Source organism: Rosa chinensis, chromosome 7, assembly GCF_002994745.2.
Source record: "Rosa chinensis cultivar Old Blush chromosome 7, RchiOBHm-V2, whole genome shotgun sequence".
Lineage (NCBI taxonomy): Eukaryota > Viridiplantae > Streptophyta > Magnoliopsida > Rosales > Rosaceae > Rosa > Rosa chinensis.
In genome coordinates, this window is record NC_037094.1 from 43280517 (window position 1) to 43296300 (window position 15784).

Below are 15784 nucleotides of genomic sequence, written 5' to 3' on the forward strand. Positions count from 1 at the left end.
CTAAGATTGCATGCCTGACAGGAAAACGAGATCGGCGGCCTTCTTCATTGGATCTGGACATTGACGATTGTGGGTGGAGGTATGTGGCTGTGCTTATGGGTTCTTGTGGGCAGTTTGACTGCAAAGGGCTTGATTCATCAAAGATGGAGCCTCGCGGCGTACCTGGGATTGGTTTTGCAAATGGGCAAGGAAGCATGCTCCGGGATGGGTTGCTATGGCGATGGAATATGCAGGTTTTGTTTGGTGTCCCGCCGATGGTCCAGATCTTTTGGAGGGAAAGACTTTGCCGTCATCTGTCCGGCAATGAGGGTTATCAACTATCCCATGGCAGAAGTTTGGGACAAGTATGTTGAATATTGCAGCACCTTTTTGGTTCGTTTTAGTTTTTTCTTTACTTTGGTAGTTTTTTGGTTAGGTTCAATAAGTCCCTACTCCTTGGAGCTAGGGTTTGGGAGTCGTGTTCTGCTTGGCGTGCCAATATTGTGGCATTACTCGGAGGAATTATGAATTTTAATTTCGGTGCTTTCTAGTTGTCAACATGAGGGTGGATTGCCTTTGCACGTGGTCTGGCGGTACTTGGACACGGTGTTGAAGAGGGTAAATTGGCTCGGTCTAATGTTGGTGGCAAAGTTGTATCATTACACTCGGGATTGGTTATCTTTCATTGTAGCTCGTGATTTCGAGCGTAAAATTTGGTTAGGAGTTTGGCTCAGTTGGCTCATGGATGTTGCTATTAGCAACGGACCCGTAACTACGGATCTTTGTATGAATGTGTGTCGTGGTGTAGTACCGCAACCGGTCATTCCAATGTATTGTAATCTTTTCATTTATTAATGAATTTTATTTCTTCCAAAAAAAAAAAAAGACGAACCATCTGAGCATTTTTTTTTTTGGGTTAGGATTCTAAGTTGAGATTATTCATAAGAGAAACATCACTATAACGCACCGGTGTAATACATACAAGCACGTGGCAAAGTGCTGCACGTCTTTGTTGGTATGAAAGCTGCTACGCATTGAAGAGTACAGTCACAAAGCGCCAATAGGCTTTGTATTGAAAAGTCTAGTGGAGATCAAATAGCATAAAAAGGGAGGATTGTTTTGTTCCAAATCTTTTGCAATATTTTCTCTCAGGATTCTTCAACGCTTTCGCCTTGCACCATCACACATGAATCATAAGGTACAAATCTGTTTGATACGAGTCAAAGACAAAGGAGCTACCAGTGAAACACTAAATTTTCAAAAACTACAACCTTGAACTAGACATCAAATTCTCTCTGTTCATAAGACTGCAATTTACAAAGTTCACTCTCGCACACAAACCAAAGCAGGAAAATTGCATGAACGTACAACACCCATCCATCAGTTGTATGGGAGAACCCAAAAGGAACACACAGAGACTCAGTGACGTGTATATCATTCCTCCAAAGAAGCATATTAGTTTCTCAGCCAAAAGGTCCTGTAAAGCAGACAAAAATTTAGCAAAGGCTACACATGTCAATAATGTCAAAGTTGACCATTTCACAATGTAAACATCAGAGCCATAATTTCTGAAATACCGAGATTTTCTAAATGTGCAACTCATACTTCCTACAATACTTCATTACAAAACCTCTTATTGACACAAAGGGGTGTACTTTTTCATGTAAACCTGAGTGGAAATGCATGCAGACCTTATTCTCAAAGATCTACCCAACCAATACGCAAAATTAACATTTGTTTTACATACTATAGAGCATAAAAATTGTTACTGCTTAATGAATTAGTTCGTATTATTGTTCAAGTAATCTTCTGCACTCAGAAACTGGTATCCATTAGGATTATGTGAAGGTTACACAATGCATTTATAAATTCAACAAATGAATCATTCCAACCAGGCAAGAATGGAGATGCAAATATATAAACCTGTTCACGGAACATGACGAGCAGAATCCTGTGGTGTAAGTGGGCCGAGGTCATTTCGGAGCTCCTTGACAACAGCAGCCAATGCCTCAGGGTTGAGACCCAAATCACAGAGTGCAATAAGGATGGAGAGGGTGTGACGATCAAGCCCTGTGTCAAGAATGTTGGACATCTGAAATGCTAGGTCCAGAGACTCCCGGGCTGTTTTTGCAGCATCCGCATCCATATGAAGAAGCTGAAGAGAAAGTAACTAGGAAAAAAAAAAACAGCAGCTGAGGAAATATTTATTGTAAATAATTTTCAAGAATAAAGACCATTATATCACAAAGATAAAAGTCCAGCAATCTATAAATCTACATCAAATATCTGGTGCAAATAATTTACGTTTTTCACAAAGCTCTCATCGAATGTGCTTCAACTAGTGCTTAATTTGGGAGAACAGACCAACTCACAAATGAGGAACAGAGCGAGAGAATGACAAAGGTTATGGCCAGTAGAGGATAACAAATTTAAGAATCCTAATAATAATAAAACAAAAACGAAACAAAGAATATCTAGTTCTTAATTTAAATGAAGAGAGTAAGACGGAGCCAGAAATACACTGGAAATTTCTAATCTTAAAGTCTTAAAATAACTGGTCAAGACTTGCATCTTGCAACATAATTAATGATGAGGATTGATAACCAAAATACCCATCTTTAGGTTGAACTTTTTAACTTGAAATCCTGTTCAGTTGACCCAACACCCAACTATGATATTGAGTAGGTCCAAATCCTATGTAGCTAAATGCGTTCTGCAAACCCCATCTCAGGCTTCTTATGCAAGCTCTTGTGAAATATACCAAGAACATAAACTTCCATGGGGCACACCTAGAAGGCCACACATATTGAACTTAGAGGAGAGAACCAAAGGTAATACAATGCTTGGAATAATGGAGGCTCGCGAACCTTTGTGTCATTCCTACATAAAAAGGAGACTCATTTATCTCATTTTCTTCGCATGGAAATTCCATTGAACTCCCATATGGGGTCTTTACAGGGGTATGTGTTTGACCTGGAATGAAGAATATAGACACTTGGAGGTGGAAGGTGACTCTTAACTGCTGTCTGCTTCACTGCTTGGTGTGTACTGTGCTTAACACCTGAACACCCTTTATATAGCCTGGTTTCCGGCGGTAAAGAGCTATTCAATCGGGAGGGATTGTAATGTGAGGCACATTTATAGGGAGTAGAATGCTGCTTCAGGTGACTCAGCCGCTCTGAGCCTTGGCCATTGGTGTCACATAGTTTTTATACTCCCCCTTCTTCTATTTTAATCAGCTGTTAATAACTCCAGAAGGACAAGGACTATTTCTATGCACTAATTTGTATTCTCTCGGCCATTAGCCCCTTCCAACCAAAACAGAAAATCAATCAAGCTCCATATGTTGCTACATTGGAAATTATTCATTAAAACTGAGAATGTACAGAACAGTTGACAAGATATCCACTAAGTGTAGAAATAGAGGTAGGCCTTCTTATTCTTCATTTCTCATCATCTTTACGCCTTCCTACTGACCTTATTTTCTTGGCATGTAAAAATTATCAATAGCCTGTGCTGCTACAGCCGAAACTATCTAATAGCAAAGAGAGAATCTTCAAACTCACTACGTTTATTTCGTCTCTTTTGTTCAACTCGTGTTCCTGTGAGTTGCTTCCCCGGTCCTCCCCTTCATCTCCCTTTTTATGACATGCAAAATTTATGTGAAACGCTTAATGCTATAGACTATGGTAAAAAGTGCTTTAGTTTTAACTGGATGTTTAGTACTTGCAAACATCAAACAAGGGGCCAAAGTAGCGCCTGGCATGTCCTCCAACACTGAAATGGAACTTAAACTTACATACCATAAATGGTCATTATTTGCTACTTAAAACATTCATAACACACACAGAGATTTCAACAGTATTTAAGTGTTCTAGTAAATAGAGTTACTCTCTACACCAAAGGAATTTGGGATAAAGGATCAGGACCACTGGCCAAATTCTTTAGCTAGCTGTCTCTTTACAAGTTAAATTTGTGTTTTTTAAAATTTGAAGCTGAAACATATTGATAGGGAATAATAGATTTTTTATTTTTCAAGAAGAAACCAGATTTGATTAACAAAGCCAACACAGCAAATTTGCACAAGAAGTCCACTTTTCAAAGTGCAGCAGCATATACAAAGTTATCTACTGCTTGAATAACATTAATTAAAAAAAAAAAAAGACTTAAAACTAAGTCACAGTGAATCAACTAGCTGCAGCTTTCCTGTCCAGCAAAGCTGTAAACCACAAGGCAATCACTTAAAAGTATTGAATCTTGGAAATCTAACTGCTACATATATGAGGGGTGAATCCTTTTCTCAGTGCACATATGAACCATAGTTGAGATCCCTTTTACATTGTTTTGTTTGTAGGAAGGTCTGTCACTAGGATCGGGCAGTGGACTCACCCCTACAAGTTGAGACCCTTGTGACATTGTTCTGTTTGCAGGACAATCTGTCATAAGGTCAGGGCAGTGGATTCGACTCTGCAATGGCAACAGCACCTAAGTTTTTTGTGTTATATCTTGGCCCAATAAAACTTGACTTTTATCTGGCTGACAATGTATTGTCTGCATGACATTTTTTTTTTGCTCATTGATCAAGAAGTTCAACTTAAATCGTACATTAACTCAACTTCAAAACAGCCATCATAAACAAAACGAACATAAGATGGAGACCACCCTTCAAAGCTTAAACACTCGAGGCAATGTGAGGCCTACTATATGCAATGATTTTTCATTTCCAGAGGCAGGTGTAAACCTGTATATATTAGAATACACATGGATTTACCCACTAACTTATTGTGACTTTCCCTTCCCTAAAGGCCTTGCATTCTTTTGGGAGCAAGGTGTTAATAATTTTTTGACCAGGTCAGGGGAGCTAACATTTAAAAAGAGCCTACTGTTATTACTTCAGTACAGACATTTTCCTTAAAAGGACCAAGTTATAGATTAGGAAAAACCAGTAGAGGTCATTTTGGTTGACAATAACAAACAAAACTGAAGGAAGCTTATTCTCAACCAGAAGAACTTTATATTGAACAAAGTTTTTGTCTTCTTAGAAATCCATAATTCTGATTTGAATAATAAAATCGATTGCAGTCAGTCAGTCAGATCAATATAGAAAGAAATCTTATTGAATAATGGAACCTTTTCATGAATTGTTGGGTATATAACAAAACAACACAACTCAGCATCTAAAAGTAAGAAAAAAAAATTTGCTTCTGAAAATAGATTTCTAACCTTAAGCAGGGGACGATGAAAAAATCTCAAAAGCAGCTATAACCGGAGTAAATCAACTGCAATAACATGGACCAATCAGATCTCATAAGTATGAAAAAGTAAAATGATTGTATGACAAAAATAATGTGAACGATCTGATACAACTTATGACTTCATAGTTATTGTTTACAATAGACTGATTCAGAGAGAGAGAGATATATATATATATATATATATATATATATATATATATATATATATATATATATATATATATATAGCTTTCAAACCAGTTTTGTTTTTCTAGTACACAATAAAAAGCACACTTGAACCATATATCCTTTAGTTCCCAACACAGAAACAATACATCTGAATCAAATAAAACCACATTTCATATACAACAGTAAAGAGATTCAAGCAAGGGCAATATCACTGCTACCACTGAAGAGCAGCAGCGTCCATGAGATCGGCACTCAAGGAGGAATAGTGGAACACACACACACACATACATGAGCTATGTACACAATATCTAACCCTAAACTCATAGCCTCTTATCCTATAGTTTGCAATGGAATTCATTTGAAAAGTAATGAAAACCATCAAGTTTTTGAAGGTACAATAATGACATAAAAGTAAATCAAACCGATAAACCTCGGAATGAAATACGAAACATGTTCTAAGAAACCCATTAGTTGCCCTACGCAAAACAATCTCAGAAAATTGGGAAAGGCATCTCAAAAGTTCGCATTAGGGATTCCCAACAGAATATATACATATATATATATATATATAAGAGGTAAAAAGAAGAAATCATAATTGATACCCGAAGAGCAAAGAGCGGCTGGGCTGGGTTGGGTTGGTGGCGTCTTCAACGAGGACGGGAGGGATGGTGCAGCTACCGAAATCTCAACTACAGCTCTATAAGTCTCTCTCTCTCTTCTTCAACCGGCGGGCCATCAACTGAAATATACTAACAGAGAGAGCTGATATTCAGGAAAGGGATTGTCACCTCATCATCGCAGCACGAGGTTAGTTCTTTTTTAGCCAATTTGGCTTTTAATTCCCGGACAGTACATCTCCACCAACGGACTACTTATTTCAAAATAATTAGTTTTAGAATAAAATTATACTCTAACCGAATATCTAAATAAAAATTAAATTTAACTTGAGGAAATGATCATTTACTTAATTTCAGTTTAAAAATTACCCACTTGCTCCACTAACAGTTTTTTAACCTCATTTATCTAAAACACTTTAAGAGATTATTTTCCTAATATCCAATTAATTCTTTTCTTTTTTTATATTTATTTTTGGGACTTTTTTGCCCTATCCTTCTTTCTCATTTAGTGAGAGAAGTCATCCTCCACCTTGCTATGCTCCAGTGACCAGTGGCCGGCCGCGGTATCCGGAGACCGGTGACCTGAGTCTAGCGTCCAGTGACCGGAATCCGGCTACCGGATTGGTGATCGGATTCCGGCATCTGAATTTATTGCCCCTCAGTAATCATATTATTGCCCTCCAGTAATCATATTATTACCTCTCAATAATCATATTATTGCCCTTCAGTGAATTGCATAAACTCCCAAAACCAAAATGAATACACTACATGCACATTTGATCAATTTATATGCATATTATTGCCTCCCAATACTTATATTACTTTTATACGTTATCAGCACGCTCAGAGCCAATAGTCAAGAAAATAAACTCTAGTTTTCTAGTTTCTTTCTGTCAAAAAAAAAAAAAAAACCTAAGAAGGAAAAATATTTCTTCTTTTCTGCCGCCATCCAAAAAAAAAAATTTGTTTTGGCCCCCGGCCTCACCGTACTCAGCCAAGAGAAATTTGTTTAGGATAAAATTCTACTCCAACAGAATATCTAAATAAAAGTTAAATTTAGAGAAAATTATCATATACCCCAAATCAAGCAATATACTCTTCATACACCCCAACAACTTATTTTTATTCCCACTTCACACAAAACTTTCCATTTTTTCTCTATACTTTTCAAAACCACTCACTATTCATCTCACTAATACCCCTCCTCTCCATCATCATTTTCTTTTTTTAATTATTTCTTTTGATAAAGCGTTGTGGGCCCACCCTAAATTATTTATTTAGACTATATTTACAGGTGAAATCATCCTCCATTCAAAGGTAGACAGTTAAATTTACTATTCATAATTCCGATCGTTGACAGAATTGAGTTACTTGCTATCTGTAAGAAAACAAGTGAAGAATTGAAAATAGAAAGAGAAAAATTGAGAAAATTGAAGAACTTTAGAGATATTCTCAACAGGAATACTCCCGACTACTAGGAAATCATCTTTAGGATTCAAACTAGAATCTATAAAGCTGAACAAGATATTGATAATCTTTTATATGTGCTTCAAGAGGAACAAAAATCTCTTGATTATTTGAGCATTGGTTAGATCCACAACTCACTGGTATCAGAGCTTGTAAAATAGCTCAAAAAGAGGAATCCCCTAATGGGGACAATTTCTGATAAAACATTAGAGAATTAGTTAAATTCTCTACTGAAATCCTCTGATGAAACATCAGATCCTACTAAGGAATTATCTAGATGTCAAAATCATCTAGAAAAACTACCTGCTATAATCTACCAATTGGAAAAATTGGAAAACAAACTAGATTATATCAAGGAACTTCCAAAAACGGAAGAAGAAAAGCTAACAAATGTTAGTAGAAAAATCAGTGAACAGTAAAAAACGCTGGATTCTATGAAGAATATACTGAAGGACAAGAAAGTACCTACAGTAAAATCAAAGAAAACTAATGGATTTAAACCATTAGAAAAACCTGAGGAGAATCATGTTCCCAACATGATTTTTCTTGGACCATCTACTAGTCAAATTAGTATTCGGTATGAAGACCCGAAAGAAGAAGAGATGTCAAAATGATGAGCATCTTCGGGAAAAAGAAAGGAGTACAACTCCTCAATGCTGAAGAATTCGAATTCAACGAAATCGAACAAGAGGTAAAAAACGCCTCAATTCCCAAATTAGATTTCAAGCAAATCTATAAAAGGGGAAAGTTTGATGTGTTGGATAGCCACCATTTCAAATTATTGGAATTCACAACCCCCTCTACAACAGGAGAAATAGATCTTCTGATGATAACTCCTGAAGAAGTTGCCAGAGCAAGAACAAAAAATTATCAGTTTATGCATATTGGAGCAGTCCAAGTAGGCATAAAACTTCTTGCCCGAGAAGGAATAAACTGTTCAGTTCTATGTGTCTTACAAGACAATAGACTAACAGATTTTCAAGCTAGTCTGTTGGGAACCCTTGAGGCATCCTTATGCAATCAAGTGGCTTATTTCAACTGCTTCCCAAATTTCTCAACCAACTTGAAAGATGCAGCTCACTGTCTAAGATTGAGAGTCAAGACAGATGGCATAGCCATGAAAAAAGATATGCAAGAACTGGCTATAGTATACAGAATATACTATAAATTGATGAGCACCACGGTAGAACCTAAAACCAGGATATCAAATATCCCAGGTCTTACTACTGGTTTCCTCACCAGCCAGAAGAACCATTCACAGCAGATTCACAAGGTTACTTGGAATGAAGTAACTTTTCCTATTGAAGGGAAATTATCTGGTCCGAAAAAACCAGCAGAAAATGCCAAAGCGGCAATTTATGAAAGTAGAAAGACTGGAGATATCAGTCTAAAATTTGACGATCACAGAAAAAGTGACGTCTGTTTTGAAAATGTCAGGATAAACAACAATCTTCTCAGAAGAAGCTACAGCACTAAAGAAGCTAGTGTTAGTGGTACCAAATACTCTGAAGAACTATCAGAGTCCATCACTTAAGAAGAATTAGAAGCTGATCTGAACAGACCAGTCAATATGCTTAGAGCACAAAAGCTCTATGATCTCTATGATGAAGCAGAGTCCTGCGAAAATCCTGAACGATTAGAAAAACTAATCGAAGAAATGAAAAATTTCAATCCAGGAAAGGAGAGAAAACTCCTACCTTATCAAGATATTGAAATGGAAGAAGGAGAAAGCTCCAATAACAAAACAGTCAACACAAGGGAAAAAGGAAAAGTGAAACTTCCTTTTCAGAAAGCCCCTACGGGCAAAAATGGAGAAAGAAATTCTCAAAGATTTGTCCCAGAGGACAATATACCCAGAATACCAATTTCTACTCATGGTATCTGGCTAAATCTAGACAAAGCTCTAGACAAGAGAAAAACTCTTGACCAATGGGTTGATAGCCTGATGATGGCTTCTGCTCTAACCCTTGAAAAATTTGAAGCACCAAATCTTCACGTGTACTATGAAACTACTCTCACCGGAGTAGCAAAAAAGTATTATTTCTCTTTCAAAGAGACTGCCAGAGGGAAAGACTGGCTTGAAGAAATTAAAAATTCAAAATCTCCTTATGATTTTGCAGTATCCCTGTACGATCAGTTCTGTGGAAATCTCTCAAATCTAAGTGAGAAGGATAAAGAAACGGCCAAATCAAATATCTATGCTCTCAAAATTTGTGACATGAGATATTTTGAAGAATACTTGAATGAATTTCAAGAATATTACTGTACAATTGGTGATCTAGAGCATACTAATCTGGTCAACCTGTTGCACAGGAAACTCCCTGAACCATGGAGAACAGCTGTGCGAGAAAGCATAGCAGAAAAACCAATTGAAAGATTTTCAGTTGGAGGAATTGCCGACAGAATCCGATAATTACTAAAAGAGCAATGCAAAGCCAATCTTAGAGCTAAGATGGCTAAGAAACAACTCAAAGGAGTTGAAAATTTCTGTTACGGAATACTGGATATGCCAACCAACTAGGGATGTCATGAATCCAAATTCCACAGAAAAAGAAAAGAAAAATATTACTTGAAAAAATTCAAAAGGAGTAATAAGAAAAAAGATTGGAAATTCAAGAAGAGTTCCAATTACAAGAAACAACAGGATGAAGATCCTAAAAAGAAATTCTTCAAGAAAAAGAAGAATCACCGAGTCAATCCTTAGAATACTCAACCAGGCAAGAAAGCTTGCAGATGCTGGTTATGTAAAGCTGAAGGGCATTATGCCAATGAATGCCCGGAAAAGGGTAAAAGATCTACTAAAGCTCTATTTGAAGAATATGAGCCTATAGTAGAAACAGCAAACATGAAGGGCTATGAAATAGCCTATTCTGATGATGACAGATCAGTTTACTCTGCTTGGTCCGAAGAAGAAGAATCATCTGATTCTGAAATACATTCTGAAGTATAGTACTTGGAATCTAGACAGATGAATGTTCTACATGTCAAAAACTGGGAAGAAAGTAAGAAGGAAGCAATAACGTCTTCTTATCGGGTGAACCTTGGTACATTCATTTGTGACTACTGCTTATGTCATGAAAAGAATGGATTTCCATGGATTTCCTATGTTCTGTGAAAAGTCAAAAAAGACTTATCACAAGGAATGATTCATAACTGAAGCAAGAAGAAAAACCAAGAATGGCCTTGTCAGCCAATTGGTAGAACAAGAATATGAAGAATATTTCTCTGAGAAAAAAGAGAAAGAATTAGAAACTATGTTCCAAGAAGTTATGGAACCCTCTTCCTCAAAAATAAAGGAAGAAACAATCAAGGAAGAAAAACTCGATATAACTTTAGAACTGGTTGAACCACCAGAAATTGTTCCAGAAGAATGTAAACCATTCATACCTCAGGAACAAGCTCAAAAAAATGAGCTACAACAATCGAAATTCGTTTCTACTAGTAGATACAACAATTACATAGAGATTGGACTCAAATTCCCTGATCATAAAAAATATCATCTACATGCATTTGTAGATAATGGATCAGGATTTACTGTTGCAAAGAGATTTGCAATTCCAGAAGAACTCTGGAAAGAAGATAACAAAAGAACAGCTACTGGAGTTACATTTGATGGGAGCCATCTGACAATGAATAAAGTAGCAAAAAATGTTCGCATCACCATTGGTGGAGGAACATTTATCATCCATAATGTTTGGCAATCTAAAGGCCAAGGATTAGATTTCTTGTTGGGAAATGATTTTATTCTCCAACAGAGATTCATCCAAGATGAAGGAGCGATAGGCTTCATGAAAGGAGAACGGGTGTTCTGGGCGGATAGGCTTACTCAAGCCAAAAGTGTAGTAGGACCAAACTTTACTACACAATATCAGAGATCGCAACAGAATAGTGGTGATCTTACCCCCTGCAAACCCAAATTTGAAACCATCCTCCAAATCAAACAACAACAAGAACTACTTGTTGAAGAATCATCTTCTGAAGATGAAGAAGAAGAAGAAACAACTAGTGCAGATGAAGAAGCTAGTTTCATCCATGAGCATAACCTCAAGCACTTTCAGAATAAGCTTGAGTCTCAAAAAATTCTCACTCTTGACAAAATCAAGAAACTAGTCGAGCAGAACATCGATATAGACCCTCAGAAGTTTTGGGAAAAAGACCCAGTGGTCTGTGAATTAAGATTACATGATATGAATACCATCTGTCATGTCAAAGATATTCCTCAATACAAAGAGAAAGACCAAAAAGAATTCAGAAAAGATATTGAAGATCTCCTGAACAAGAGATTAATTCAACCTTCCACTAACCCTCATCATGCTCCAGCATTCTACGTGAGAAACCATGCAGAAAACCTTAGATGAAAAGCTAGAATGGTAATTGACTATAGAGATGTCAACAAGAAAACTATCAAAGACGGTTATCAAATTGCTCAAGTAAGAGTACTGATCAACCAGCTCAGAGGAGCTAAGGTCTTTTCAAAATTCGATTCAAAGTCGGGTTTTTGGCAAGTCAAGATGCATCTTGAGAGTATTCCTCTCACTGCATTTGGAACACCACAAGGCCATTACGAATGGTTAGTAATGCCTTTTGGTCTAAAGCAAGCTCCCTCAATCTTCCAAAGAAAGATGGACAACATCTTCAAACATGTTGCGGAGTTCTGTGTCGTCTATATTGATGACATCCTTGTCTTCTCCAAAAACAGAGAAGAACACATGAAACACCTCCATGAGGTTGTAAAGCTGATAGTTCAGCATGGAATCATCCTAGGTGAAAAGAAGATCTTCTTTATCCTCGATGAAGTTGATTTCCTAGGAATAAACATCAAGAATGGAGTAATAAAACTCCAGCCTCACATCCTTGAGAAGATCTGGAAGTTCCCAGATAGAATTCCTGATGCCAAGTGTCTAGAGAGATTCTTAGGAGTCATAAACTATGGGAGAGATTTCATTTCCAAAATCTCAGGACTAACAGCAATGTTATCTCCTAAGACAAGTTCCAAGAGAAAATGGAACTTCACTGCAGATGATGAGAAAATTGTGAAGCAGATAAAAAATCTCTGCAAAAATCTCCCTCCTCTACAATAACTAGAGGAAAATGATGAAATTATCCTCTAGACAGATGCCAGCGATAATTACTGGTCCGGTGCTGTTCTGGCAAAAACGCTTGGAACTAACATTGAAAAGATCTGCAAATTTTGTAGCGGCAAGTTTAGCCCTGCAGAACTGAATTATCCCACAGGGGAAAAAGAAATTTTAGCTGTCAAGAAAACAATTTTAAATTCTCCAGCTTTCCCTGGAAAACCCTTTACTGTCCGCACCGATTGTGCTAGAGTTAAGAATTTCAAAAATTTTAAACTTGATAAAGCTGCTGATAGAGGAAGATTAGCCAACTGGCAATTGTTTCTTAACCAATATGATTATATTGTTGAATTAATTGCAAGAAACAAGAACTATCTTCCAGACGCCCTAACTAGGGAAATGGCGATGTTCAGCCTAAAAGATGACGACGAAGGTCGTAATCCCAGAAGCAGAAGTCCTGGGAAAGAACATGAACTTGCTGAGGATCCAAAAGAAAAAATCCTCAAAAGATTCCTGCTAGGTCCAAAAAGGACTAGCTTCAACTGATCAATCCCAGGGTAAAGGATTGACTAGCCCGTCTCAAACGGCAGACGGTAAAGGCTCATCAAGACCGTTGACGGCTGTTGCTTTGCCAAAAAGCAAACATACTCCAACCGGAGTTATGAATGTTTCTAATTACGAATTAAGAACTTTTGCTGATCCTGTGTTCAGAACTGGCAGGAGGCTAGCTTACCACCAGAAGGAAATCCTGGATAATCTCTTATTTGCCTTTTAGGAAAGAAACAGTGGTATCATGTTCCCAGCTTTGTTTGCCTTAGCTGAAGAACACTATGAAAATGCTAGACCACAGCATGGAGAAAATCCAATACAGCAGAGTGCTGGTAGAAGTGAAAAAATTCACTATCTTGAAGATCTAGAAAGTGTTCGAATTCCTATCATAGCTTTAAACGAATCAGATTGGTTCGAATTCCATAATCTGATAGGAAGGCATAATTCTAAGACCTGTATTCCTCCAAATCTCTTCATTATTGCTGGACCTTATGTTGGAAGATACCTGGTCAATGTTCAGAGTGAACATCCTCAAGAACACAAGCTTTGGCTTGTTGAAAATGGTTTTGTCCATAATCTATGGACTAAAACAAATGATGATCTCAAGGGATTGCCCCTATCATTCTCACCACAGTCAAAAATATCAGAAAAAATGACTGTATGCTGAGACTGAAGTTCAGATCTACTCCACCAGAATGGATACACAAGACCAATGGTGAAGTTGAGTACATCTCTCCATATCAGTATGTGAGATTCATTCAAAGAAGATATCTTCAGCCTGCCTGTGTTGCTTACAATGGCCAGCCAAATTCAAGCATTCCATGGATGAAGGCCATGTCACTGGAATATATCAAAAAGATCATCTCTGAAGATACTAAGAATACTTTCCTGGCAGCAGGAGAGAAAACAATTATCACTGCTTACGATCATCCTGACGTAGTCAGCAGTGACCTTTTCCTATCTCTCACAAGAAAGGAGATAGACTCGACACTAGCATGCTTACAGTGGGTTGAAAAGATTGAAACAGACAACCACTACAAGATGTATGTTGATACAGATGTCGAAGACAATGCAAAAACTGCTCGTATGGCCCAGGTAGATAAGGACTCGTTTGTCCTTTGTCACAATTCAGAAACAGACGAGAACATGTGAAGCAGCAGGTGTAGAAAGCACCGAAAGTACTTTTGGATCTTTCCTAAAAGCTACTTTTGCTTTTCAGAAAAGAAAGGTGAAAAACATTTCACCTAGAGGAATCTGCTTTTCCCCGTTCGACCTCCACCAACAGGAGCACTCAGGAAAGCAGGAAATCATGGAGTCGTTCTGTACATTTTGTTGTTTTGAATTCTAGTTTGAGTTCCGCTCCCTATATAAGGAGCTTTAGCTTCTTTAGGAAGGTATTAGAAAATTTCCGTATCGGTTTTAGATTCGTAAAAAGAGAGCAACCGAAATACAATTCTCTCAAGAAGTATAGTAGCAGTGTGCTCTTTCCTTCCTGTCTAAGTGTGAAGTGTGCTTTCCTTACAAAGTAAGTACTGTAATCATTCTCATGGATAGCTAAACAGCTTTCTAGCTGTTTACCTGAGAATGAGGCTCTGAACTTTACTCTGTAATTATGTTTGAATAAATAATTTCAGATTCCTCATCCACCTTATCAATTATGTTTTACATTTTAGTTTAAGGTTTCAAATGTTTATATATGTTTCTGCCTCTAGTCCTGTATTAGTTTTTAGTCTTGAACTTTCTGTTTCTTTGAAAAATTGAGTCGGCTTAAGATAGAAACAAGCAGCAGTGATTCCGCTTGTTAAAGTAACCGCTAGGCAGGAAGCCGTTAGGTGAAAAACTTGGGCATGTTGAAGGCTAGTTTTGTTTTTTTCGAAGAGTTTGAACAGTTTTTCTAAGAAAAGGCAAAGGTTAAACCCAAAAGTCAGCATAGGAAATATTAGGCATTAAGTTAGAAAAGACTACCCTCATAGGTCTTTTCTTCAAAGATTTGTGTAAACAGGCATGATACAAACTTGTTGGTGCAAGTGGGCACAATATATGTGATTTCTGGGTAAACAGGAATTAACCCTTAAATTTAACTTTTGCTAAATTCTCTAAATATAGAATGAAAGAAAATTTAACTAAAACTTAAATTTAACTTGGGATTTAGGTATTCTGCTAGAGCATAACTCAATATCTGACTAGCTATATTTCACTTTTAGCTATGAATATAATTATCACATTGGCTTTCAAAAAAAAAAAAAATAAGTATCACATTGGAGATGCTCCATTTCTGCTTATGAATTTGTGATTAATATCAATTCCAATAAGAGAAATAACTAAGGATTTTACATTCCGACCAGCGTCGATTTATCATATCACATCATCCCAAACTCAGTGCCCATCTTTTCGTTTGCTATTCCAATCAAAACCCGTTTCAGAGAGAGTTGAGTAGACAAGGTAGCCTTCGAAAAACCCTACCATTGATCGTTGAACATTATTGTCGTGTTCGAATAGTTTTGACTTTTAGGATTGTTTTCATTTGCTATGGATTTATCTTCAATATGTTTTGAGGGATTTTATTGTGTTTGGAGCTCTGTTTGGTTAGCCGCTAAGTGAAGGAATAGGAAAAATGAAATCTTGGTTATAGGTTTTGATGTAATTCCGATGATATGTAGTAGATATGAATGGA

The 15784-nt window shown here is 37.1% G+C and overlaps 1 protein-coding gene across 2 annotated transcripts; it reads right to left on the reverse strand.

Annotated features, from left to right (window-relative positions):
- Nucleotides 1-1064: 1064 nt before the first annotated feature.
- LOC112180787 (mitotic-spindle organizing protein 1A) lies at nucleotides 1065-6241 on the reverse strand. Of its 2 annotated transcripts, XM_024319347.2 has the most exons (4): nucleotides 6005-6241; nucleotides 5203-5258; nucleotides 1903-2149; nucleotides 1065-1456 (listed from the first exon to the last, which is right to left on the reverse strand). In XM_024319347.2, the coding sequence occupies exon 3, from the start codon at nucleotides 2123-2125 to the stop codon at nucleotides 1907-1909; it is 219 nt and encodes a 72-aa protein (XP_024175115.1). In that variant the 5' UTR covers nucleotides 2126-2149; nucleotides 5203-5258; nucleotides 6005-6241; the 3' UTR covers nucleotides 1065-1456; nucleotides 1903-1906. The 2 variants fall into 2 exon arrangements, with proteins under 2 accessions (XP_024175115.1, XP_024175117.1); XM_024319349.2 differs by lacking the exon at nucleotides 5203-5258.
- Nucleotides 6242-15784: the final 9543 nt, after the last annotated feature.

What these genes read in the sequence shown, in the direction of transcription:
- LOC112180787 (XM_024319349.2), bottom strand. Translation starts at nt 2,125, where the DNA reads ATGGATGCGGATGCTGCAAAAACAGCCCGGGAGTCTCTGGACCTAGCA.